Source organism: Mytilus galloprovincialis, chromosome 12 (genome assembly GCF_965363235.1).
Source record: "Mytilus galloprovincialis chromosome 12, xbMytGall1.hap1.1, whole genome shotgun sequence".
NCBI lineage: Eukaryota > Metazoa > Mollusca > Bivalvia > Mytilida > Mytilidae > Mytilus > Mytilus galloprovincialis.
In genome coordinates, this window is record NC_134849.1 from 65,654,371 (window position 1) to 65,681,653 (window position 27,283).

Consider the following 27,283-nt stretch of genomic DNA (forward strand, 5'->3'; position numbering starts at 1 on the left):
AAGCTTACTATTGTATTTTTCAGAAACTGTAATGTCGACAGAATATCCTGATAGTTTGGAACCTCAGAATTTGTAAAATTTCTACACTACATTGCCTCGGTGTTGTTGCACGCTGCAAGTACAAACAGTAGATTTAATGTAGGTATTGTTATTTAGAGTAAATTTAGACTAAGGCTATTGTTTATTTTGTGTTGCGATTGACACTTGTGGACCAGGCTATGGTCAATTGTGATACTAAAGCGTAGTGTTACGAGATATAGATATGTGATATATTTAGCATTATCCTTGGTCTAGTTTATTGTTACATAGCAAGTCATATTAGCAGGAATCAATCATGGAGAGTCTAAAAGAGTTACGACAGTATGGTGAGTCATTGGGGTTCGCCAATGAAGATTTAATTAGGTTCATTGAGTCACAACAGGCGAAACAACGCGATGATAGACGTTTTGAAAGAGAAAGAGAGCAGGAAGAATGGGAAGTTGAAAAGGTAAGATTAGAACATGAATTGGAATTGAAAAGGCTAGATAATACTCGTTTATTTGAAACTGAAAAACACAGGGAAGAAAAAGGTAATGTTAACCCCTCAAAGGTACCTAAACTACCTCCTTTTGAGGAAGGTACTGATGATATGGATGCATATTTGCGTCGTTATGAAAGGTATGCTATATCGCAAAAATGGGACAAATCAATATGGGCTACTCATTTGAGTGCACTTCTTAAAGGTAATGCATTAAATGTGTACGCTTTGATGCCATCAGATCAAGCATTAGATTATGATGCTTTTAAGACATGTTTGTTGAAGAGGTATAACATGACTGAAGATGGTTTTAAGCAGAAGTTTAGATCTTGTCGTCCAGAGTTTGGTGAAACGTTTCAACAGTTTTCTGTTCGTTTGGGTAGTTATTTTAGTAGGTGGATTGATATGTCTAATGTTTTGAAGACGTTTGATGGACTTTATGATCTTATGTTAAGAGATCAGTTTTTACACATATGTAATAACGAGGTAATGTTATTGCTGAAAGAGAGAGTACCGAAGTCCATAGATGATATGACTCGGTATGCTGATCAATTTAAGGAGGCAAGGCGAGTAAATATAGTATCACTTACAAATCAGACTCAAAAAGGTAAGCCACAGCCGTCTCAAAAACCCAACAATGCACGGAACCAAGAACCGCCAAAGCAAAGTGACAGAGATAGAAATAGACATACAGGAGGTTATGGTGGTGGAAACAGATTTGATAGAAAGTGATTTAAGTGCAACAAATCAGATCACTTGATATCGAACTGTCCATTATTAAAAAACAAAGTTGGTAATATACAGAATAGTGGTTCACGAGTAAAGGAAACTCCTATTTGCGGTAATGTTATTACTCTAACTGATAGCATTATTACTACACAGGTTAGTAGTCTTACAATACCTGAACAGTGTGAAAAGAAACCAATCAAAATGCCTGTAGCTAAAGGTAAGTTAGGTAACCGTGTTGTGACAGTACTTCGCGATACAGGATGTAATGGAGTCGTTATAAAGAAAAGTCTTGTAAGTATAGATTGTTTTCTAGATGATTATCAGACATGCGTATTAGCTGATGGATCGAGTGTTAAAGTACCTATAGCTATAATTACTATAGACAGTCCTTATTATCAAGGTGAAGTAAAAGCATGGTGTATGGAACAACCATTGTATGATGTTATTATAGGAAACATAGATGGTGCTAGGGAGCCTTATGATCCCGATATATCTCCGTCGGTAAGTGTAGTAACTCGACAGCAAGCGAAGAATAGAGATAATCCATATCCGAAATTAAAAGTTCCAGGAAGTATTAAGGATGTTAGTCTAGAGGACATTGAGAATGAACAGCAGTCTGATGCAAGTTTGTCGAAGCTTAGACAGTATGTTGCTGAAGGCAGAAACTTTGAGAAGACCAATGGTACAAAAGTAAATTACATAGTGAAGAAGAAACTTGTGTATAGAGAATTTATGTCACCAAAAGTAGAAAATGGTAAGTTATTCCGTCAGTTGGTCGTTCCTGAAGTTTATAGAAGCGATGTCATGAAATTAGCACACGAGTCATTAATGGCTGGACATATGGCTACACGACGTACAGTATATCGTGTATTATCAGAGTTTTACTGGCCAGGAGTTGAATCCGATGTCAAGCGGTATTGCCAGTCCTGTGATATTTGCCAACGCACTGTACCAAAAGGTAAGCAAGTTAGAGCCCCTTTGGGTAAAACCCCTATCATAGATGTACCTTTTCGCAGAGTAGCTGTAGATATAGTTGGACCTTTAGTACCAGTAACTGATAAAGGAAATCGTTATATACTAACTCTTGTTGATTACGCTACAAGGTATCCAGAAGGAGTAGCGTTACCATCTATCGAGACAGAAAGGGTAGCGGAAGCATTGATTGATATATTTTGTAGGGTAGGTTTTCCAAGAGAGATGTTGACAGATATGGGCGCACAATTTACTTCCAATTTAATGTCTGAGGTGAGTAGACTGATTTCTCTTCGGCAGTTTACTACTACACCGTATCATCCTATGTGTAACGGACTCGTTGAAAGGTTTAACGGTACGATGAAGCTGATGTTGAAGCGACTATGTGCAGAACGTCCGCGAGATTGGGATAAGTATTTAGGACCAGCATTATTTGCCTACAGAGAAGTACCTCAGGAGAGTGTTTTATTTTCCCCATTTGAATTGGTATATGGTTGGCCAGTTAGAGGTCCAATGACAATTCTTAAAGAATTGTGGACTAGAGAAATTACTGATCCTGAAGTGAGGTCCACATACGAGTATGTTATCAATTTACGAGAAAGATTGGAATCGACTTGTGAATTGGTTAAACAAAATTTGGAGAAAGCTTCACGTAAACAGTCACGTATATATAACAGAAAGTCATGTTCAAGAAAGATGAAGGTAGGTCAAAAGGTATTGGTGCTACTACCTACTAAAGCAAATAAGTTGCTGATGCATTGGAAAGGACCATTCTCTATAGTAGAAAAGATAAGTGATCTTGATTACAGAATTGATATGAGAGGTAAACTTAAAATGTTTCATGTCAACATGTTGAAACTGTATGTTGAACGTGAGCAAACTAACGTGTGCGTTAGTGCACCAGATCACAAGGTAAGTTTTGTTGCTACAGTATCAGTTATAGATCTCGAAAATGAAGATACAGACGATGTGGACAATTACGAAAGTGAGTTAATCGAAACGCCTGTTGCAGTTGCTAAGGAGACATTACGAGATGTTCATATCAACGAAGCTTTAAAAGCAAATGAAACAGTTAAGGTACAGTGTTTACTAGATAAGTTCTCACACGTGTTGACAGATATTCCAGGTAGGACAAATGTACTACAGCACGATATCAAGTTGACTTCTGATGATCCTGTTCGATTTAAACCTTATCCCATACCATATGCTATGCTACACACGGTAAATAAGGAAGTCGATAAGATGATAGAAATGGATATCATCGAGCGATCAGATAGTCCTTATTCAAGTCCATTTGTGATTGTGAAGAAGAAAGATCAGAGTAATCGGTTTTGTATAGATTTCAGAGGTTTAAATAGTATTACAATTTTCGATGCAGAAACGATGGGTAATATAGAAGAGATGTTTTCAAAGTTGTCTGGTTATCAGTTTATATCTAAAATTGATTTAACCAAGGGATATTGGCAAATTAGTCTTGTGGATGCTGCAAAACCCAAAACAGCATTCCAAACACCTAGAGGATTGTTCCAATTCAAGGTTCTGCCATTTGGCCTGGTCTATAGTGGTGCTACTTTTGTACGTTGTATGAGAAAAGTTTTAGAAGGGTTGGAAAACGTTGATAACTTTGTTGACGATATTATAGTGTACACACGTTCTTTCAATCACCATATGGAGGTTTTGGAGAGTGTATTTGAGAGGTTGGCATCTGCTAATTTGTCAGCAAGACCCTCAAAGTGTTATATAGCGTATAGCAGTCTTGAAGTTTTAGGTCACATTGTTGGAACAGATCGTCTTTCACCAAATCCAGATAAAATTGAGGTAATCAAAAATGCTCATAGGCCTACAACCAAGAAACAAGTCAGAAGCTTCATTGGCATGGCTGAATTTTACAGAAAGTTTGTTCCCAATTTCTCAGATATAGCTAGTCCGCTTACTGAACTGACGAAAAAGGTACAACCAAATCAGGTACGTTGGGAAGATATTCATGAAAAAGCATTTTCAAGTTTGAAGAATGCATTAGTAAAAGCTCCTGTTTTAAAGTTGCCGAACTTTTCTTAGGTATTTATCTTTCAAACTGATGCTTCTGATAACGGAGTAGGCGCTATACTGCCACAGGATGAAGGTAATACTAGATTGCCTGTATCGTACGCTAGTAAAAAACTGAAAGCTAGTGAACGAAATTACTCCACTATCGAGAAAGAATGCCTAGCCATTGTATGGGCAATCAACAAATTTCAAAGGTATTTATATGGTAAACAGTTTATATTGGAGACAGACCATCAACCTTTGATATATTTGCAAAAGTCTAAAATTGCAAATGCTCGATTGATGAGATGGTCACTCTTGTTACAGCCGTATAGGTTCAAGATTGTTGCCATCAAAGGAAAGGACAACGTTGGAGCAGATTTTTTGAGTCGTATATAGGATCGTGGAGATAAATAAAAGTAAGAATACTTTCTTAAATTGGGGAGGTGATGTCACGATCCAGATGAATTTTATAGAGTAATTCACATATTTATTCAGTCAAACTTGTATATAGATAATGATTGTGAAATTGTCGTAATGACCAGAGAATTGCACTTGCAGTCTTTGCGCAGGACGCCTTTTTTTCACAGTTTATTTTATACATAGTTTTAACATACGCTTTTATGTATATATGTACGTTTGGCCTAAGTTTGGTTCACCTGTGTTTAAACGCACACTGATTAGGCTTAGCCTATTTACACACCTGTTGACTATTTTGAAATAGTGGTCAATCGAGTTCTTCGGACAGGTTTGGCTATTTTTAAACAGTGGTCAGATGCGTTCTTTGGACACGTTGTCATTTTATTTCTGCTTGGGATTTTCGTGTGGAAGGATGCCACACTCGTTAGAGCATTTTCATATTTGATAGCTAAATTTAACCTACAATGGTTCTACTGTATTAGTGCATCAATTCCGAGGTTCCAGCCTGCACCAGAGTGATACAATGCTGCGGTGTTAAGGAGTGGTCATATGGATTGAACGCATTCATACATAATTCACCAAACAACACATCTACATATTATAGTGGAACTGTCGTGCACGATACCATAACCGTCATAACGATACCATAACCGTCATAACGATACCATAACCGTCATAACGATACAAAGGGAAGTAATCTGGATATACAAACTACTGAAGCTGTTGAACTATTTATTTGAACTTTAATATTTAGAATAATTTGATGTATATTTTCTTCTTAATTGTTTTTTTTTTGTTTGTTTATTAAATAATTTATTTATTCTAATCGTTGATTCTTTAGTCAATATTGTAAAATAGCACTGAAAGACTTATCCATCCGTCCGTCCGTGACATCAGATACGGACTAAAACATTGGACACTTCTACACAGAAATCAGACCAATCTATAGAAATCAAAATAAGGATTTAAACGCTAGACACAACTACACATAAAATAAACCAATCTAGAAATCAGATACGGACTAAAACATTAGACACTTCTACACAGAAATTAGACCAATCTATAGAGATCAAAATAAGGACTTAAACGCTAGACACTAGACATAAACTAAACCAATCTAAAAATTAAAAAGAAACCGGACGTAAAATTTTTGGCAGAGTTCTCTTCAATATGTGGAGTATTTCATAACCGCGAGTCTAGAATTAATTATAAATCATTTTATTATGCGTCAAAAAGAGGACTTTTAATAGTAAATTAATAACAGTTTATAGTGTTACATCTTCATGTGTGTACTTTCAGGTTCACACCATAGTGTCCCATATAACACATAAGTTTCTGGTTCACATACTGATGATACATGTATGATAATTGATATTCCGTGCAGGTATTAAGGATGGTGAAGTTGTCCTTCATTTACTAAGCGGATATCATCAAAACGTACCATTCAATAATTACGTTCAACTTGTTATATGGTAAGAAATACGACAAAATGGATTAAACATTTGACTAAAAAGAGATCTAGGGTATACGTCACTGATCGTTTGATTGATTCGTGTTTGCTTAATATCCAGTGGCAAATAGTTCATCCAGGATGAAGGACAAGAAATACTTTTACTATAGGTAGGTGCTGCAAGGTACATGTAGATCGAACAAGATACAGGGCGGGTAATTTAGACTGCCACTGAAAAATGACGGGAATGTTTGAAACAGACAAAAATGTTGCTAACAACAGGTCATTATAGACCTGTTAGACAGTTTATTATACCTGAATGAGACAGCAACTCAACAACACAAAAAATTAACAGACAGATATTCTGTCTTAGAAAAACGGTGTTGATCTTTGGCGTATATCTGTATTAAGGTAAGTTACTATTTAAAAAAACTAAACTGAATGTTAAAATTATGAAGTCAATTATCATATATGTGTTTCATTAACTTTTTGTAGATTTTTCCTGCTTATTTTTGTTTTTTTACACTTTTCTCAATGTTTCCCTACAAATTGTAAATGATCATCAATAATGTGCAATCATTGAATTCCATGAGGAGATGCCGGACTATTTCAACCTTGTTGACACATAAATAGGTCTTGGTACTTTCTTTTTTATAGTCATCTGCAAACAAAATCTCAAAACTACTGGAAAAAAATATCATTCATGGTAAAAGTCCAAACCTATGAGCTGAATGACTATTAAAGCTACGTTGACTTATTTGTACATCTAGTCTTGCTGATAATGTTTACCTTTTTCAGTTTCAAGCCAAAGTAAAATCATCATTTAAAAGCAATCTCTTTTATAATGGTGACTAAAGTTTCATGTTACCCAACGAATTGATCTTCACCTGCTGATAATAGTTTTATAGTTTTGCTCTATCTGATGGTTTTAATAGTTTTACAGTATTGCTCTATCTGATAGTTTTAATAGTTTTACAGTTTTGCTTTATCTGATAGTTTTAATAGTTTTATAGTTTTGCTCTATCTGATAGTTTTAATAGTTTTACAGTTTTGCTCTATCTGATAGTTTTAATAGTTTTACAGTTTTGCTCTATCTGATGGTTTTAATAGTTTTACAGTATTGCATTATCTGATAGTTTTAATAGTTTTATAGTTTTGCTCTATCTGATGGTTTTAATAGTTTTACAGTATTGCTCTATCTGATAGTTTTAATAGTTTTACAGTTTTTCTTTATCTGATAGTTTTAATAGTTTTATAGTTTTGCTCTATCTGATAGTTTTAATAGTTTTACAGTGTTGCTTTATCTGATAGTTTTAATAGTTTTACAGTATTGCTTTATCTGATAGTTTTAATAGTTTTACAGTATTGCTTTATCTGATAGTTTTAATAGTTATATAGTATTGCTCTATCTGATAGTTTTAATAGTTTTACAGTTATGCTCTATCTGACAGTTTTAATAGTTTTACAGTATTGCTCTATCTGATAGTTTTAATAGTTTTACAGTTTTGCTTTATCTGATAGTTTTAATAGTTTTACAGTATTGCTTTATCTGATGGTTTTAATAGTTTTACAGTTTTGCTTTATCTGATAGATTTAATAGTTTTACAGTTTTGCTCTATCTGATGGTTTTAATAGTTTTACAGTTTTACTTTATCTGATAGTTTGAATAGTTTTACAGTTTTGCTTTATCTGATAGTTTTATAGTTTTGCTCTATCTGATAGTTTTAATAGTTTTACAGTTTTGCTCTATCTGATAGTTTTAATAGTTTTACAGTTTTGCTCTATCTGATGGTTTTAATAGTTTTACAGTATTGCTCTATCTGATAGTTTTAATAGTTTTATAGTTTTGCTCTATCTGATGGTTTTAATAGTTTTACAGTATTGCTCTATCTGAAAGTTATAATAGTTTTACAGTTTTGCTTTATCTGATAGTTTTAATAGTTTTATAGTTTTGCTCTATCTGATAGTTTTAATAGTTTTACAGTTTTGCTTTATCTGATAGTTTTAAGTTTTACAGTATTGCTTTATCTGATAGTTTTAATAGTTTTACAGTATTGCTTTATCTGATAGTTTTAATAGTTATATAGTATTGCTCTATCTGATAGTTTTAATAGTTTTACAGTTTTGCTCTATCTGACAGTTTTAATAGTTTTACAGTATTGCTCTATCTGATAGTTTTAATAGTTTTACAGTTTTGCTTTATCTGATAGTTTTAATAGTTTTACAGTATTGCTTTATCTGATGGTTTTAATAGTTTTACTGTTTTGCTTTATCTGATAGTTTTAATAGTTTTACAGTTTTGCTCTATCTGATGGTTTTAATAGTTTTACAGTTTTACTTTATCTGATAGTTTTAAGTTTTACAGTTTTGCTTTATCTGATAGTTTTAATAGTTTTACAGTTTTGCTTTATCTGATAGTTTTAATAAATTTGCAGTTTTGCTTTATCTGATGGTTTTAATAGTTTTACGGTATTGCTTTATCTGATGGTTTAATAGTTTTACAGTTTTGCTTTATCTGATAGTTTTAATAATTTTACAGTTTTGCTTTATCTGATGGTTTTAATAGTTTTACGGTATTGCTTTATCTGATGGTTTAATAGTTTTACAGTTTTGCTTTATCTGATAGTTTTAATAATTTTACAGTTTTGCTTTATCTGATGGTTTTAATAGTTTGACAGTTTTGCTTTATCTGATAGTTTTAATAGTTTAACAGTTTTGCTTTATCTGATAGTTTTAATAGTTTTACAGTTTTGCTTTATCTGATAGTTTTAATAGTTTTAGTTTTTCTTTACAAAAAAATGGGTGAAAATTGTCATGTAGGGGCAATATGGAGTCGACAGCCGATTGATTTTTTGGTAGATCTTGTTTCTTATACTAATCAGACCACTCAGACTGTGAACGTGGCCTTCTATAAAGTGGAGGTTAAGGGGGAGCAGACTCTTTTATAGAACTACATATATGGCTAACGCATAGACGTTTTGCATGTCCCACCAAACGTTGGCCCCTTTCAAAATCGTGCATCAGCATCTGAATGTATTCCTGATCACCTAGTGCCATGAACTCCTTTAAACAAATGATGGAACTAGCTGCTCCACAAGTGACGAACTATTTTTAACCTGTGGAGGAAATAACTGATCCACAAGTGACATGAACTCGATATCAATCCAGTATGAGAACTAGCTGCTCTACAAGAAACTAGCTGCTTTGCTTGAAACACGAACTCTCTTAAACACGTAGAAGGACATGCTGCTTCAATTGGGACTTGAACTCTGTTAAACCTGTGTAGGAACTAGCTGTTCCAAAAGTGACATGCACTCCTTAAAATCAGAGGAGTAACTAGCTATTCCACTAATGACATATGCTCCTAAAGGAGGAACTAGCTGTTCTAAAAGTGACCTGAAATCCCTAAAATCTGAGAAGGAACTAATGACATGAACTCCCTAAATCAGAGGAGGAACTAGCTATTCCACTAATGACATGAACTCCCTAAAATCAGAGGAGTAACTAGCTATTCTACTAATGACATGAACTACCTAAAATCAGAGGAGGAACTAGCTATTCCACTAAATGACATGAACTCCCTAAAATCAGAGGAGAAACTAGCAATTCCACTAAATGACATGAACTCCCTAAAATCAGAGGAGGAACTAGCAATTCCACTAAATGACATGAACTCCCTAAAATCAGAGGAGGAACTAGCTATTCCACTTATGACATGAACTCCCTAAAATCAAAGGAGGAACTAGCTATTCCACTAATGACATGAACTCCCTAAAATCAGAGGAGGAACTAGCTATTCCACGAATGACACGAACTACCTAAAATCAGAGGAGGAACAAGCTATTCCACTAATGACATGAACTTTCTAAAATCAGAGGAGGAACTAGCTATTCCACTAAATGACATGAACTCCCTAAAATCAGAGGAGGAACTAGCTATTCTTCCAAATGACATGAACTCCCTAAAATCAGAGGAGGAACTAGCTATTCCACTAATGACACGAACTACCTAAAATCAGAGGTGGAACTAGCCACTAATGACATGAACTCCCTAAAATCAGAGGTGGAACTAGCTATTCCACTTATGACATGAACTCCCTAAAATCAAAGGAGGAACTAGCTATTCCACTAATGACATGAACTCCCTAAAATCAGAGGAGGAACTAGCTATTCCACTAAATGACACGAACTCCCTAAAATCAGAGGACGAACTAGCTATTCCACTAAATGACACGAACTCCCTAAAATCAGAGGAGGAACTAGCAATTCCACTAAATGACCTGAACTCTTCTAAAATCAGAGGAGGAACTAGCAATTCCACTAAATGACATGAACTCCCTAAAATCAGAGGAGGAACTAGCTATTCCACTAATGACACGAACTACCTAAAATCAGAGGAGGAAGTAGCTATTCCACTAAATGACATGAACTCCCTAAAATCAGAGGAGGAACTAGCAATTCCACTTAATGACATGAACTCCCTAAAATCAGAGGAGGAACTAGCTATTCCACTATTGCACGAACTACTTAAAATCAGAGGAGGAACTAGCTATTCTACTAAATGACATGAACTCCCTAAAATCAGAGGTGGAACTAGCTATTCCACTAATGACACGAAATACCTAAAATCAGAGGAGGAACTAGCTATTCCACTAATGACATGAACTCCCTAAAATCAGTGGAGGAACTAGCTATTCCACTAATGACATGAACTCCCTAAAATCAGAGGTGGAACTAGCTATTCCACTAAATAACATGAACTCCCTAAAATCAGAGAAGGAACTAGCTATTCCATTAATGACATGAACTCCCTAAAATCAGAGGAGGAACTAGCTATTCCACTTATGACATGAACTCCCTAAAATCAGAGGAGGAACTAGCTATTCCACGAATGACACGAACTACCTAAAATCAGAGGAGGAACAAGCTATTCCACTAATGACATGAACTTTCTAAAATCAGAGGAGGAACTAGCTATTCCACTAAATGACATGAACTCCCTAAAATCAGAGGAGGAACTAGCTATTCTTCCAAATGACATGAACTCCCTAAAATCAGAGGAGGAACTAGCTATTCCACTAATGACACGAACTACCTAAAATCAGAGGTGGAACTAGCCACTAATGACATGAACTCCCTAAAATCAGAAGTGGAACTAGCTATTCCACTTATGACATGAACTCCCTAAAATCAAAGGAGGAACTAGCTATTCCACTAATGACATGAACTCCCTAAAATCAGAGGAGGAACTAGCTATTCCACTAAATGACACGAACTCCCTAAAATCAGAGGAGGAACTAGCTATTCCACTAAATGACACGAACTCCCTAAAATCAGAGGAGGAACTAGCAATTCCACTAAATGACCTGAACTCTTCTAAAATCAGAGGAGGAACTAGCAATTCCACTAAATGACATGAACTCCCTAAAATCAGAGGAGGAACTAGCTATTCCACTAATGACACGAACTACCTAAAATCAGAGGAGGAAGTAGCTATTCCACTAAATGACATGAACTCCCTAAAATCAGAGGAGGAACTAGCAATTCCACTTAATGACATGAACTCCCTAAAATCAGAGGAGGAACTAGCTATTCCACTATTGCACGAACTACTTAAAATCAGAGGAGGAACTAGCTATTCTACTAAATGACATGAACTCCCAAAAATCAGAGGTGGAACTAGCTATTCCACTAATGACACGAACTACCTAAAATCAGAGGAGGAACTAGCTATTCCACTAATGACATGAACTCCCTAAAATCAGTGGAGGAACTAGCTATTCCACTAATGACATGAACTCCCTAAAATCAGAGGTGGAACTAGCTATTCCACTAAATAACATGAACTCCCTAAAATCAGAGAAGGAACTAGCTATTCCATTAATGACATGAACTCCCTAAAATCAGAGGAGGAACTAGCTATTCCACTAATGACACGAACTACCTAAAATCAGAGGAGGAACTAGCTATTCCACTAATGACACGAACTTTCTAAAATCAGAGGTGGAACTAGCTATTCTACTAAATGACATAAACTCCCTAAAATCAGAGGAGGAACTAGCTATTCCACTTAATGACATGAACTCCCTAAAATCAGAGGAGGAACTAGCTATTCCACTAATGACACGAACTACCTAAAATCAGAGGAGGAACTAGCTATTCCACTAAATGACATGAACTCCCTAAAATCAGAGGAGGAACTAGCTATTCCACTAATGACACGAACTCCCTGAAATCAGAGGAGGATCTAGCTATTCCACTAATGACATGAACTTCCTAAAATCAGAGGAGGAACTAGCTATTCCACTAATGACACGAACTACCTAAAACCAGAGGAGGAACTAGCCATTCCACTAATGACATGAACTTTCTAAAATTAGAGGTGGAACTAGCCACTAATGACATGAACTCCTTAAAAACAGAGGTGGAACTAGCTATTCCACTAATGACATGAACTCCCTATAATCAGTGGAGGAACTAGCTATTCCACTAATGACATGAACTCCCTAAAATCAGAGGTGGAACTAGCTATTCCACTAAATGACATGAACTCCCTAAAATCAGAGGAGGAACTAGCTATTCCACTAATGACACGAACTACCTAAAATCAGAGGAGGAATTAGCTATTCCACTGAATGACATGAACTCCCTAAAATCAGAGGAGGAACTAGCAATTCCACTAATGACACGAACTCCTTAAAATTAGAGGAGGAACTAGCTATTCCACTAATGACACGAACTACCTAAAATCAGAGGAGGAACTAGCTATTCCACTAATGACATGAACTTTCTAAAATCAGAGGAGGAACTAGCTATTCCACTAATGACACGAACTCCCTAAAATCAGAGGAGGAACTAGCTATTCCACTAATGACACGAACTACCTAAAATCAGAGGAGGAACTAGCTATTCCACTAATGACACGAACTACCTAAAACCAGAGGAGGAACTAGCCATTCCACTAATGACATGAACTTTCTAAAATCAGAGGTGGAACTAGCCACTAATGACATGAACTCCTTAAAAACAGAGGTGGAACTAGCTATTCCACTAATGACATGAACTCCCTATAATCAGTGGAGGAACTAGCTATTCCACTAATGACATGAACTCCCTAAAATCAGAGGTGGAACTAGCTATTCCACTAAATGACATGAACTCCCTAAAATCAGAGGAGGAACTATCTATTCCACTAATGACACGAACTACCTAAAATCAGAGGAGGAATTAGCTATTCCACTAAATGACATGAACTCCCTAAAATCAGAGGAGGAACTAGCAATTCCACTAATGACACGAACTCCTTAAAATTAGAGGAGGAACTAGCTATTCCACTAATGACACGAACTACCTAAAATCAGAGGAGGAACTAGCTATTCCACTAATGACATGAACTTTCTAAAATCAGAGGAGGAACTAGCTATTCCACTAATGACACGAACTCCCTAAAATCAGAGGAGGAACTAGCTATTCCACTAATGACACGAACTACCTAAAATCAGAGGAGGAACTAGCTATTCCACTAATGACATGAACTCCCTAAAATCAGAGGAGGAACTAGCTATTCCACTAATGACATGAACTGCCCGAAAAGAGGCTTGCTGCAATAAATAAATCTATTGTCAGTATTGAACATGATTTAGTTGAAGTCATTACTTATAACATACATGTTATTGTTAAGAAAATCCGTGTAAAGGAGGACCACAGATTTGGTCTAATTGTCTAAGTCACAATCTATATCTTTTCTTTGACAGTGACATCAACGTATGTGAATTTTCACCAAATGTTTGCTTGCCAAGAAAAAACATGACAGGTGTCACTAGTTGACCAGAACATTCTTACCTTTCCAGAGCTCATGTGATCACCCGTTTTTGATAAAGTTGATGTTTCTCATGTCTTAGCTTTTCTGTGTGGAGTTGTGTGTACTGATGTTTGTTTTTTCCTTTTCTTTTTCTTTCATTGCCATTGCACCGTCTGCTTTTCTTTAAGACAACTTTTAAATGCCCTTCCGTATCTTTGATCTGCAACTTTTTCAGTTTAAGAATATTTTTGATGCTTTTGGAGTGTCCTTTATATATATATATATAAAAAACTGTTTGTACAGGCTCCTGACTTGGGACAGGCGTAAACATACAGCAAATGGTGGGGTTTAACATGTTAGCGGTTGAAAGTATCTTCAAGCAAATGTGGGTTTGTTAATAAAATACAGGTGCATTAATGATATATTATTAAAAGAAAAAAAAAAGAAAAAAATGTTGACAATTTTAATACATTTATAATACAGTAACTATACATGATAAATCATAATGAGAATCACACAATAAAAACACAGCTTGTTTATATTTTAAAATTATGGTGAACATATATATACAAATTTCATTATTAATACTATGTGTACTTATAGATGGTGTCCTATATAAAGGGAGACAACTTTTTATATATGCACGTTTGCAATAAATAAAAATTAAACTAGAGGCTCTAAAGAGCCTGTGTCGCTCACCTTGGTCTATGTGAATATTAAACAAAGGACACATGACAAAATTGTGTTTTGGTGATGGTGGTGTGTTTGTAGATCTTACTTTACTAAACATTCTTGCAGCTTACAATAATCTCTATCTATAATGAACTTGGCCCAGTAGTTTCAGTGGAAAATGTAAGGGAAAATTTACAAATTTTATGAAAATTGTTAAAAATTGACTATAAAGGGCAATAACTCCTTAGGGGGTCAATTGACCATTTTGGTCATGTTGACTTATTTTTAGGTCTTACTTTGCTGTACATTATTGCTGTTTACAGTTTATCTCTATAATAATATTCAAAATAATAACAAAAAAACGGCAAATTTCCTTAAAATTACCAATTCAGGGGCAGCAACTTAACAACCGGTTATCCGATTCATCTGAAAATTCTAAGGCAGACAGATTTTCACCTGACAAACAATTTCTCCTCCTGTCAAATTTGCTGTAAATGCTTTGGTCTTTGAGTTATAAGCCAAAAACTGCATTTTACCCCTATGTTCTATTTATAGCCATGGCAGCCATCTTGGTTAGTTGGCCGAGTCACTGGACTCATTTTTTAAACTAGATACCCCAATGATGATTGTGGCCAAGTTTGGTTTAATTTGGCCCAGTAGTTTCAGAGGAGAAGATTTTTCTAAAAGATTACTAAGATTCACGAAAAATGGTTAAAAATTGACTATAAAGAGCAATAACTCCTTAGGGGGTCAACTGACCATTTCAATCATGTTCACTTATTTGTAAATCTTACTTTGCTGAACATTATTGCTGTTTACAGTTTATCTCTATCTATAATAATATTCAAGATAATGACCAAAAACAGCAAAATTTCCTTAAAATTACCAATTCAGGGGCAGCAACCCAACAACAGGTTGTCCGATTCATCTGAAAGTTTCAGGGAAGATAGATCTTGACCTAATAGACAATTTTACCCCTTCTCAGATTTGCTCTAAATGCTTTGGTTTTTGAGTTATAAGCCCAAAACTCCATTTTACCCCTATGTTCTATTTTTAGCCGTGGGGGCCATCTTGGTTGGATGGCCGGGTCATTGGACACATTTTTTAAACTAAATACCCCAAAGATGATTGTGGCCAAGTTTGGATTAATTTGGCCCAGTAGTTTCAGAGGAGAAGATTTTTCTAAAAGATTACTAAGATTTACGAAAAATGGTTAAAAATTGACTATAAAGGGCAATTACTCCTAAAGGGGTCAACTGACCATTTCGGTCACGTTGACTTATTTGTAAATCTTACTTTTCTGAACATTATTGCTGTTTACAGTTTATCTTTATGTATACTAATATTCAAGATAATAAACAAAAACAGTAAAATTTCCATAAAATTACCAATTCAGGGGCAGCAACCCAACAACGGGTTGTCCGATTCATCTGAAAATTTCAGGGCAGATAGATCTTGACCTGTTGAACAATTTAACCCCGTCAGATTTGCTCTAAATGCTTTGGTTTTTGAGTTATAAGCCAAAAACCACATTTTATCACTATGTTCTATTTTTAGCTATGGCGGCCATCTTGGTTGGTTGACCGGTTTACCGGACACATTTTTTAAACTAGATACCCCAATGATGATTGTGGCCAAGTTTGGTTAAATTTGGCCCGGTAGTTTCAGAGGAGAAGATTTTTGTAAAAGTTAACGCCGGACGACGCCGGACGCCAAGTGATGGGAAAAGCTCACTTGGCCCTTCGGGCCAGGTGAGCTAAAAATAATCATTTGCATGTTCAAGTTTATATCTATATATATATATATGCAAAATATGTAAAAAAATAAACAGTATATATGCATTATTATATTACATTATCATATGAGGAGGCATACACTTGAAAATACATAAATTTTACAACATTATAGGTTATTGCATGAATATTGTCTAGAGTATTGTTTTATATTGCACGAGCTTGCCAATATTCCAGAATTTTACGAATCAATTACAAAAAGATTTTCTCCATTAATTATATAGAAACATCAAAATTTTGCAATTTTCAAACATTCAAGTAACATAACACTGGAACAGTAAACATGAGTTTATTCTGTCTTTACTAATCAAACCAATTCCAAAAGAAAAAAATAATTGCGTTACAATGTCCAAAAAATCTTATTAAATCTGCTTTCAATTGTGAAATCTAAATAACAATACAGTACGGAAAACAAATACATGAAAATAAATGATAAAGAACATATATGAAAGCTTTCTGTCTGACAGTCTCTTAGCATTGTTGTATCAGATGGAAGGACAACAGACAGGCAAAGACTATACATATGTCCCCTGTTGCACGGGGAATATATGGAACAAGTAAAATGCAAAAGTGAAGGTATTTCAGAAACAATAAGACCAGATTGCATTTTATAGTTTTCTCCTTAGCTGCAGTCTTCTTTTTCTCCTGCATTATTGTTGTAACTGTACTCTGTGGTGTCCACTTTCAAGCTATTGAACATTTGTTTGGTTTCTTGGAAATGGCACCATTATCTCTCACTTCTTCTGATTCTCTAAGAGTGTTAGGATCCACATTCGTTAAAACTTCCTGTAAACAAAGTGATCCTCTCCCAACATTTACTAAAGCCTGTACCAGGACCCGTATTGTAGGTTTCACTGTTCTGTCTTTTCTCCATGTGAACAGTACTTCACTATTCTGAGCTGCTAAGTCGTGGGTATGATTGCTCTGTATATTTTCTAGTGTTGGAATAGACAATCCGATTTCAGCACCAAGTTGAAAAAATATCTGACCAATTTGTGGTGCTAATGCATCCAAAATCTCATCGGTTGGGATACAATCCATGTATTCCGAAGGAATGTCTGAAATGTCAGTATATAAAAGTAATTCAAAATAAATGTGACACAGTTTTGTAATTTGGTTGAGTAAAAATAAAGTTAGAGACCTTAACCGACAGAATTCTAATATTTCAATTATAAAAGGGGCATAACTCAAGATAGTTAAAGAGACGCTACCCACTTTAAAGTCGATCTGTTTTAGTGGTTATAATTCTCTACAATTTTCTAAAAAAATCGGCAATATAAAGGAGCATATCTCCTGAACAGTAAAAAGTGTCGCAACCCAATTTTGAATTTGATCAGTGTTTTGTGGTAATAAGTGGTGTGTTCAAGTTACAAAACATTTGGTGAAGACAAACTAAAGTAAGAAAACGGAAAAAAAATTCAGAAATTTTTATGATTGTTTGGAGGCATGAGTTTCAAGCGTGGAAAAATGACACCATTCAATACAACTTCTAACTTTATCTGGGATGCGTGGTACTACGCATTGTGTATAAATTTTATAACATTTGGTTGATGCAAACAAACTCAAGCTACAAAACGGAAACAAAAAATATCCTTTTATATATTTATAAAACGACATCACTCATGAACTGTAGAAGTGACGCCACCCAAATTCGAACTTGATTTGTGATAATAAGCATAGCATATAACTTGTAGTGTAGAGAAATTATAGTTAGAGGGAGTTTTGAAATGTACATAATGGGCGGACCAATAGGACAGAAGTACGTATTGGACATGGGTGACACTTGTGAGTTTGACTGTCCCTCTATTTAATGAACTCTATGCCTAGAGGCGGGATACAATAAGCAAATATTAAAAATTGATGTTCGAAGTAGCAGGAATCAGTCATATTTGAACTGAATATTAAGATCAAATTATATTTGATTTAGGGACGACATCAAAAGATCGATGTAGGATAAAAAACTTAAATCAAATAGTTTGGGGGTGGGGGGTGTTAAAATTCTGCAAGTTTTGTATTTCTAAAATCGATTTTTACATATATCCCTATTGGTATCAATTTTTCCCAAATTAAGGAGGCTCGAGGGTATAAAAATTTCAGAAAAAAATCAAACATTTGTTTTTCATTACAAATTTTATTTATTTCCTTTTGTAGTTGTTACTTTATCATATGGTACAAAAATCATTCAAAACAATCAATTCGTGTTGGCCCCAGATGACTTTCAAAATGTATATATCATTGAAAAATTTCCAAATTATCTCCCTTTGGTGGAAAAATGCCATTTTTTGGCTCTAAAATTGAAATATCTTTTTCAACTCATCGGTGACCTATCTTTTTTAATATAATTTCCATATAAGCTGTACTTAAACTAAATTATTGTCAAATTTTAGCGATTTCTGTAATAAATTTCTTTTTTTTATTTCGATATTACCTTTATTTTTCCTCTTACTTCAACAGAAAAAAAAACACCTTTACAAAAATGTATGCTTCTTTCGAAGGCAGATTGTGAGCGCAAATGAACGGTGACCCCACTTTTTTATTTTATTTTTTTATTAACTATAAGATAAAGTTCATTTATAGAAAAATATAGAGAAATCCTATATAAATGATTTAGACCCGCGAACCCCCTTAAGTTAAGAAGGGAGGTGTGGGGGTCAGTGAAAAAACTATGTGAATGAAGTTTTTTTTATCCTACATTGAAATTTTGATGTTGTCCCTTATCAGTTTAAAAATGTCAATATTTATTGTTAAAGGCAAAAGCAAAAATTGTAAAAAAAAATAGGCAATTAATCACATAAGGATATAATAAATAAATGTAAACATTTTCTATCTTTGCCTTGTTTTGTTTACATATCTATGTGTATACCATAATTTCCAAATACATTTTAATGGTAAAACAAATTAATATGAATAACATGAATTAAGGAAATTCCTATGAATAACATGAATTAAGGAAATTCCTATGAACAGCTGAATTAACATTGCTTTTACATTTCCGTTACATACCTGTTTCTGCTACTCGGACTCTTCTTACCTATAAAATATAATCGTACATTAAGAAATGACAACAATATGCATGATAACATGTATTTCTGTATCCTGCTTATAATACTTCTGCCCAAAATTTAACAGTTGGATAATGTTAAAGGTATAATATACTAGATGTACTGCAAGCAAAGTTAAGGATAAGATACCCTAGCATTTGGCACATACTTTATATTATTTAAAATTGACAGAACAAAATAAAGCATGTGAATTTGAGAGAAATTCTGTTAAAGGAAACAGGAACAGATATATATTAACAAAAGAAGGAACAAGAGAACACACAAGCAACAAAAAAGAACCTTCTCAACATCAATTACCCACTTCAGATTCGAGAGGTACAATACAGAAGTTACTTTGTCTTGAAAAATTATGTTTAGATAAAACTAGAGGCTCTAAAGAGCCTGTGTCGCTCACCTTGGTCTATGTGAATATTAAACAAAGGACACAGATGGACTCATGACAAAATTGTGTTTTGGTGATGGTGATGTGTTTGTAGATTTTACTTTACTAAACATTCTTGCTGCTTACAATTATCTCTATCTATAACAGAAGTTTCTGTGGAAAATGTTAGTGAAAATCTACAAATTTTATGAAAATTGTTAAAAATTTACTATGAAGGGCAATAACTCCTTAGGGGGTCAATTGACCATTTTGGTCATGTTGACTTATTTTTAGGTCTTACTTTTCTGTACATTATTGCTGTTTACAGTTTATCTCTATCTATAATAATATTCAAGATAATAACAAAACTATAGGCTCTAAAGAGCCTGTGTCGCTCACCTTGGTCTATGTGAATATTAAACAATGGACACAGATGGTTTCATGACAAAATTGTGTTTTGGTGATGGTGATGTGTTTGTAGATCTTACTTTACTAAACATTCTTGCTGCTTACAATTATCTCTATCTATAACTTTATATTCATCCTTAAAGTAGACAGAGATGGAAATAACATTATTGTTGAAGACTGTATTTGACCTTAAAAAGTCCTAAGTTTCCAAGACAGGACTATCTCACTGATGTATACCTTGCATCTCCTTTGATATCCAATATTGTGATAAGTAACTCTATCTATGTGTTGTTTTTCAATGTGGAATATAATTATCCTCAGACTAAATAAAGATCCAGTGCTAATAAAACTATTTATTAAAACTAATATATAATATGAAAATAGAAATTACATTGGAAAAACTGGGGACTAACAGCTGCATACACATAATAAACATTAAGAGTTATCCCCCTTTTAACATATAAATGAAAATTAATATATACAGAAAACTTGGGGGATAAGATAAAATTTGATGATAAAAGTATACAATTTTATCGAAAAGTCCAACATGATTAAAATTTAAACACCTTCATACGTCAGTAAGTAAATAAAATTAACTAACTCAAAAAACAGTATGAGTATCAAATATAAGAGCTCATAATTAACAATTAGTTTGAGCTCATAAGTACATGAAAAATGAAAGATAAAATAACAACCCATACGTCAGCATGAGTAGAGAGTAAAAGCTCATACGTCAGCATGAGAATAGAAAAGACCTGACATCATACGTCAGCATGAGTACAGAGTAAAAGCTCATACGTCAGCATGTCAGAGTATAGAAGACATGACATCATACGTCAGCATGATGAGAATTAAAGAAACTCATACGTCAGCATGAGTAGAGATTTAAAAAACTCATACGTAAATATGAGAAGATGTAATAGAAACTCATACGTCAGCATGAGTAGTATAAACGCAACCCATACGTCAGCATGGGTAAAAATTAAGACCTCATACGTCAGCATGAGAAAGTAAAAAAGAAAATCATACGCCAGCATGAGCAGTAAATAAGAGCTCATACGTAAGCATGAGAAAATATAAAAGAAACCCAAACGTCAGCTTGAGTAGTATAAAAGAAACTCATACGTCAGCATGAGTAGAGAATAAAAGAAAATACATCAATATAAAAATAATACAAAAATTAAGGTCATAAATTTACAGGTATAAGTTCATGTATATACAACAATAGTAATGACTACTAAATAGTCCCCAGAGGCACTGGCAACAAAAGGAGAGAGGTGGGGATGGTGGCGGAAATTTAAAATATGAAAATCCAATCAAAATGTAATGAAAATATCTGATGACAAAAGGGGCACTGCTATTGATCCAAGAGCAGCAATATAGATGACGTATATCCCAAAATAATTTGAAAATGAGGCTAACATGATAAAGAGGTAACAAAAGGGGAAATCCTATCTATGAATAAAACTGAGTTAATCCTTTATATAAACATCAATTATCCAAATAATTGTTAATTTATATTCATCCTTAAAGTAGACAGAGATGGAAATAACATTATTGTTGAAGACTGTATTTGACCTTAAAAAGTCCTAAGTTTCCAAGACAGGACTATCTCACTGATGTATACCTTGCATCTCCTTTGATATCCAATATTGTGATAAGTAACTCTATCTATGTGTTGTTTTTCAATGTGGAATATAATTATCCTCAGACTAAATAAAGATCAAGTGCTAATAAAACTATTTATTAAAACTAATATATAATATGAAAATAGAAATTACATTGGAAAAACTGGGGACTAACAGCTGCATACACATAATAAACATTAAGAGTTATCCCCCTTTTAACATATAAATGAAAATTAATATATACAGAAAACTTGGGGGATAAGATAAAATTTGATGATAAAAGTATACAATTTTATCGAAAAGTCCAAATACAGATGCGAAGCAGCTGTAGCCCCAAGTTTAATTCTCCTTTTATTGCCAGTACAATAGTTTAAGACAAGGAAATTGATGAAACTAACTGATTTTGAGCATGTTGAATTACTTTAGGGCTGGTATGAATATACCTAGTATAACAATCTGATGACCACCTGCCTAAAGTTTTAATTAAGTGGTCTTCTAATCTTACTTCCTGTGCTGTTGTTGCTGCTCCAATTCTGAAAGAATGTCCATTATAATTTTTGCTTTCAAGACCTAAATTGTCTAAAATAATTTTGACATGTTTAATAAAAAATTGTCTACTTAAAGGATTGCCATCATCAGAGACAAACAGGGCATCAGATCTAATACTTGACATTTTCTTTCGAAGAGACAAATAATTTTTAATAGCAAAGCAAGGACAAATAATGTGTCCACTTTTGTATAAGGGTATAGTGACACCTTGTCTGAAAGGATCTGTTTTTGATTTTTTCAAATGTAATAAAATGTGATCTTCAAAAATTGCTAAATCACCAACACACAAATGTGTTTCCGAATCAAAGTTGCTAAGTATAGTGAACTCTCCACAACGCAAAAAAGCAAAAAAAGCTACAACACAAGCTGCTTCTAACATAACATTGTTAAAAAGACTAAAAAAATTGTTTCTCAATAGCATAACCATTTTATACAACAAAGACATAGTAATTGGCAATCTAGGCCTTTTTAACACAACCTTTCTGCTTCTTTTTTAAACCATTTAAAATAGATTGTAAACATAATAAAGGCTTGCCATATTGTTCTAAAGGACTAAATCCTGCATATTGCAAGTAATAATATCTTATACCACATAAATACAATTTAATAGTACTATATTTTAAGCTTTTATGTTCATCGCAAAAGGCAACAAATCTCATTAACAACGTTTCTGAAACCGGGGGCATTTCATTCGAAGTCCAGAATGATCCCTGTAGTAAGGAGAACTTCTTATATAAGTCAAAACCTGTAGTGTAATGCGATCTTGTACTGTCCGCTACAGAATACTTCCATAATGTCTCTACTGAGCTGTCCAGAGAATGTCTGAAAGCTGTGGGCAAGGAGTGGCTGTTGCTTCTGCTAGAGGCGCTAAAAGTCTGAACTTGTTCATCTGTAAACGAGACAATGCATCAGCAATTACATTAGATTTTCCTGGTAAATGTTCACTATATACAGCAAAGTTATAAGTTGCAGCACACATTGTAAGTTTACGCATTAATTTCATAATGTTTGTTTCTTTCGATCGACCTTTAGCAATAATGTGGACTGTTGCTAAATTGTCACAATAAAAAAGAATCCTTTTTCCACTCCACTCCTTACCCCATAGAACAGCTGCAACGACTATAGGATAAAGTTCCAAAAAGGCCATAGAAGCGGCAAAGTCGGATTTGCATGGTAAATTGTCAGGCCAACGGTCACAAAACCATTTATGCTGGTAATATCCACCAAATCCTATCAAAGAGGACGCATCTGTGTAAAGCATCATATCTGCTGCTTTAGTTAAAGTCTTTTCATAAAAGAAATTGATACCATTCCAATTTTTCAAAAAAGATAACCACATGTATAAATCAGCTTTGCACTCTTTGTTTAAATGAACATGATAAAAACTCTCTTTGACAGATGACATTAACTTGTACAAATAACTAACAAAAGAGCGTCCTGGGAGAATAACTCTAGTTGCAAAATTTAAATGTCCAAGCAACTGTTCAAGTTCTTTCCTAGTACAGGACTTTTTACTTAAAATTAAAGTTATAAAATCTGTAATTCTATTTACTTTGTCTTGAGGCAATCTAGCTTGCATATTTACAGTGTCTAATACAATGCCTAAATATTCTAATACACAAGAAGGACCAACAGTCTTTTTCTTTGATAAAGGAATACTTAATTTGTTAAAAATTAAAGAAAGTAAAGCCATTGTTCTTTCTTCACAATCAGTAGGCCTATCAACTGTCAAAAAATCATCTAAAAGATGAAAAATTACATTAATGTTATAATTATGTTTGGCTATCCAACATATACTTCTTGACAACATATCGAATAATTTAGGACTAGATCGACAACCGAAAGGAAGTCTTACATAATGATAATAAAAATTATGCCATTTAAAACAAAATAAATGCCATTGGGAAGGTAAAATACCCAATTGTTTAAACGCATCGCAGACATCTACCTTACAACAAATGCTATTAACACCATAATCTTGAATTGCATTGATTGCATCATCAACTTTAATGTAACTAAGTGAACATAAATCTTTGTCTATCAAATCATTCACACTATCATGATCACAGCTGTTGTGAGGCGAGGAAAGATCCAATATAAGTCTTTTCTTAAAAGAATATTTATGTACTGCTATTCCGATTGGACTAACCCTATAAACAGAAAAAGGGGGGTGTAAAAAAGGTCCCTAAATGAAGCCTTTATCCAATTCATCTTGAATTAGAGCAGTTACTGAATCTGGATCTTTCCTTGCTGACAAAGCATTTTTACATTCATAAGTAGAAATATTAATGTCAGAAACTAACATATCAAAACCATATCTAACACTGTTACACAGTAAGCTAACAAAGTTTCTGTCGGGGTGGTTTCTTAGCTCAAATTCTAACTGGTCACAATTTATAGGTGAAGAGGCTGTAAAGTCGGAAGGTAGTCATTTTTTAGGTTGAGATTTACTGCTTGCTTTAACAGAGTTTTGATCATAGTGATGATAACCTTCTTTGTAGTTTTGACAAGTAGCTTTGCCATGTGTTTTACTTTTACACGTTTTACAAGCATGAACATATTTAGGCCTAAAAAAAATAATGTTGTGTTTCCGATCACCCCCTTGAAATTTTGAAGGGACGGTAGGTAGGGATTTTTTTTTTTTTTTTTTTTTTTTTTTTTATAATATTAATATATAAAACTTAATTTCCAGTTACCAGACAAAAGTTTGGGATTTAATAGAAAGAGATTGATTAACCACTTTAAAAATCTCCCTGAGATAATTTTTAGTTTACCCCTTTTAAAATCCCCCTGAAATAACTTTTAGTTTACCCCCTTTTAAAATACCCCTGAAAAAAACTTAAGTCCAAACCTTAAAAAAAATTTGGGCAGCACTTCCCCATGGAAATTAGCTTTTTAAACCCAATTCCCCCAATCAGGACCATGCAAAAGTTTGGGATTGTCAGAGAAAGAAATTGAGAAGATGTGGGGCAGATTCATTTATAGGAACATGAACCAAACATCATCCCAAACTTGGCAGGACACTTTCTTTTGGCAAAGCATCTGGCTTTTCATCAGAATGTCTAAAGCATTGATTGGCTGACCAGTTTCAGATGGATTAATATCAGGTTCATTTTGAAGAAGGGTCTGGCATGAAAATTTGATAAATTTAATTCCAAAAGATTGCATTGTTCAAACAGTTGTGTTATTGTCATCAATCTCGGTCCAGTCATTTTTGCCGGTGGCCGAGCACAAAATTTGTGTTGTGTATTTTTTTTCATCGATGTTAGACATTGGATGAATTTCATTGCTAATGTCAAAAAAGGTGTTACTTTCTGTAAAATTTAGAAATATTTTTTTCTCCACGAAATGGTCACACTTTCCGCGTTAAACATTGAATAGGACGCGTTGTGTTGCCATGTTCAAACACTGACAAATGAAAATAACTACTGCGCATGCTCCCGCATATATAATTAGCCAAGACGATTCCACTTTCCAGTACATTCTAAAAATGAGCCTCGAGTTTAAAATTAGCGTTGTTTTCTTTTGGGGCGATAAAAAGATCGAGGGACTTAGAATTTTTTATTTTCTTTCAGAAAAAACGGTCGGTAGGTATACAAATTATTTTTTTCCCACATCAGCTTTAAAAACTTTTGAGTCGGGGGTCTGAAGGACGGTCGGTCGGGTGACCGGAAACACAACATTTTTTTTTTTAGGCCTTACAATAAGGTTTAGTGCAACCTTTAAATCCATTGAAATTGTTGCAGACGGGTAAACCATCTACAAAAATAACATCACGGCCAAGAGAATCAGGTGTATTTCTAGATGAATTAGAATTTCTTTGTGGCTGAAAATTTTGCTGCTGTACGCTACACATAACGGTGGAGTGAGTTGTTGAGTGACACTTTCTACATGTGTTAATCTTAGAACCTGCACATACCATATTGCGTAAATCTGAGTCCCCTTTTGACCAATCTATTTTTATGTTGTGCTGAATTAGCATGACGGCACATTTAGCTGAGAACATTTTGTGATATTCATAAAAACAGTCTGGCCAGATGTTTGCTGTTTCAATGATATGTGCCAAGTATAAGTCTAACTCCTCGTTTCTGTTAGGGAAAGCTGTACCCATAATACGTTTGTAACGCCCAAAGGCAATTACAAATTCGTCCATTGATAAATTTCTCTGGAGTCTTACATCGGATTCCTTATTCTTTTTCATAGTAGAGTGTTCATAGTTTGGAATCAATAATATATTAAGATTGACATCTTTACCTGTAATGATATCGTTCCTTAGTTCGGGGGAAACCATGTCAACAGCTGAAAACGATGAAGCTGGGAATCCGAATTTTCCTGGAGTTGATGAATTAGTAGAATAAACGGGAATAGTGGAATTAAAAGACGGCGCAATGCCTAGGGAAGTTGAACCATGTCCTAGAGCTGTTGATAGATTGAAACTTGGCTGTATCTGCTCTCCTTGTTTATTCATTTGTTGCATAGATTGCTGGCATAGTTGAATTGTATTCATTAGGAGGTTTTGCATGTTTACATTTTGATTGTTATTGTTTATGGTTGCGTGCACAGATGCAGCAGTGGGCGGAAGCTGAGGAATTGCGTGCGCATATGATGTAGACGGCGTAGCAATCTCCTGTTGAACGGTTAGAATAGTTGAATGAACATCGCGATCTGAAGTATTTATGTCTATAGGATCACGTATAGTAGCATCACTTACGTTTAAAGAATAGTTTCCAACAGAAACTGTATTCCGTTCAGCTAAATTATCGGAATTGTCAATCGTAGCGGAACTATTTTTTGTTTGATTGTCCAAATACAGTCTTCTTAAACTACTGTTAGATAAATTCCCGGTAATCTTGATCCCTATTTTACTGAGGGCAGCCTTAAGTTGAGATGAAGTCCA

General features: G+C 34.3%; 3 protein-coding genes and 1 long non-coding RNA gene across 4 annotated transcripts in view; 2 read left to right on the forward strand and 2 right to left on the reverse strand.

Moving 5' to 3' along the window:
• Positions 1-334: 334 nt before the first annotated feature.
• Positions 335-1,256, forward strand: LOC143055149 (uncharacterized). Its single transcript, XM_076228290.1, has one exon. The coding sequence runs from the start codon at positions 335-337 to the stop codon at positions 1,247-1,249; it is 915 nt and encodes a 304-aa protein (XP_076084405.1). The 3' UTR covers positions 1,250-1,256.
• Positions 1,257-1,444: 188 nt separating this feature from the next.
• On the forward strand, positions 1,445-4,291 carry LOC143054568 (uncharacterized). The gene has a single exon (XM_076227590.1). The coding sequence runs from the start codon at positions 1,448-1,450 to the stop codon at positions 4,274-4,276; it is 2,829 nt and encodes a 942-aa protein (XP_076083705.1). The 5' UTR covers positions 1,445-1,447; the 3' UTR covers positions 4,277-4,291.
• Positions 4,292-14,361: 10,070 nt separating this feature from the next.
• Positions 14,362-27,283, reverse strand: part of LOC143054575 (uncharacterized) — a 138,455-nt gene continuing 125,533 nt past the window's right edge. The window contains exons 21-22 of the mRNA XM_076227596.1: positions 19,382-19,409; positions 14,362-17,436 (exon numbers count right to left, since the gene is read on the reverse strand). Coding sequence (XP_076083711.1) covers positions 17,063-17,436; positions 19,382-19,409 — 402 coding nt within the window. The 3' untranslated portion in view covers positions 14,362-17,062. The remainder of the gene's footprint in view (positions 17,437-19,381; positions 19,410-27,283) is intronic.
• Positions 21,938-27,016, reverse strand: LOC143054570 (uncharacterized). The gene is made up of 2 exons (XR_012971735.1): positions 26,641-27,016; positions 21,938-23,275 (listed from the first exon to the last, which is right to left on the reverse strand). It is a non-coding gene; the product is annotated as an uncharacterized LOC143054570 (long non-coding RNA).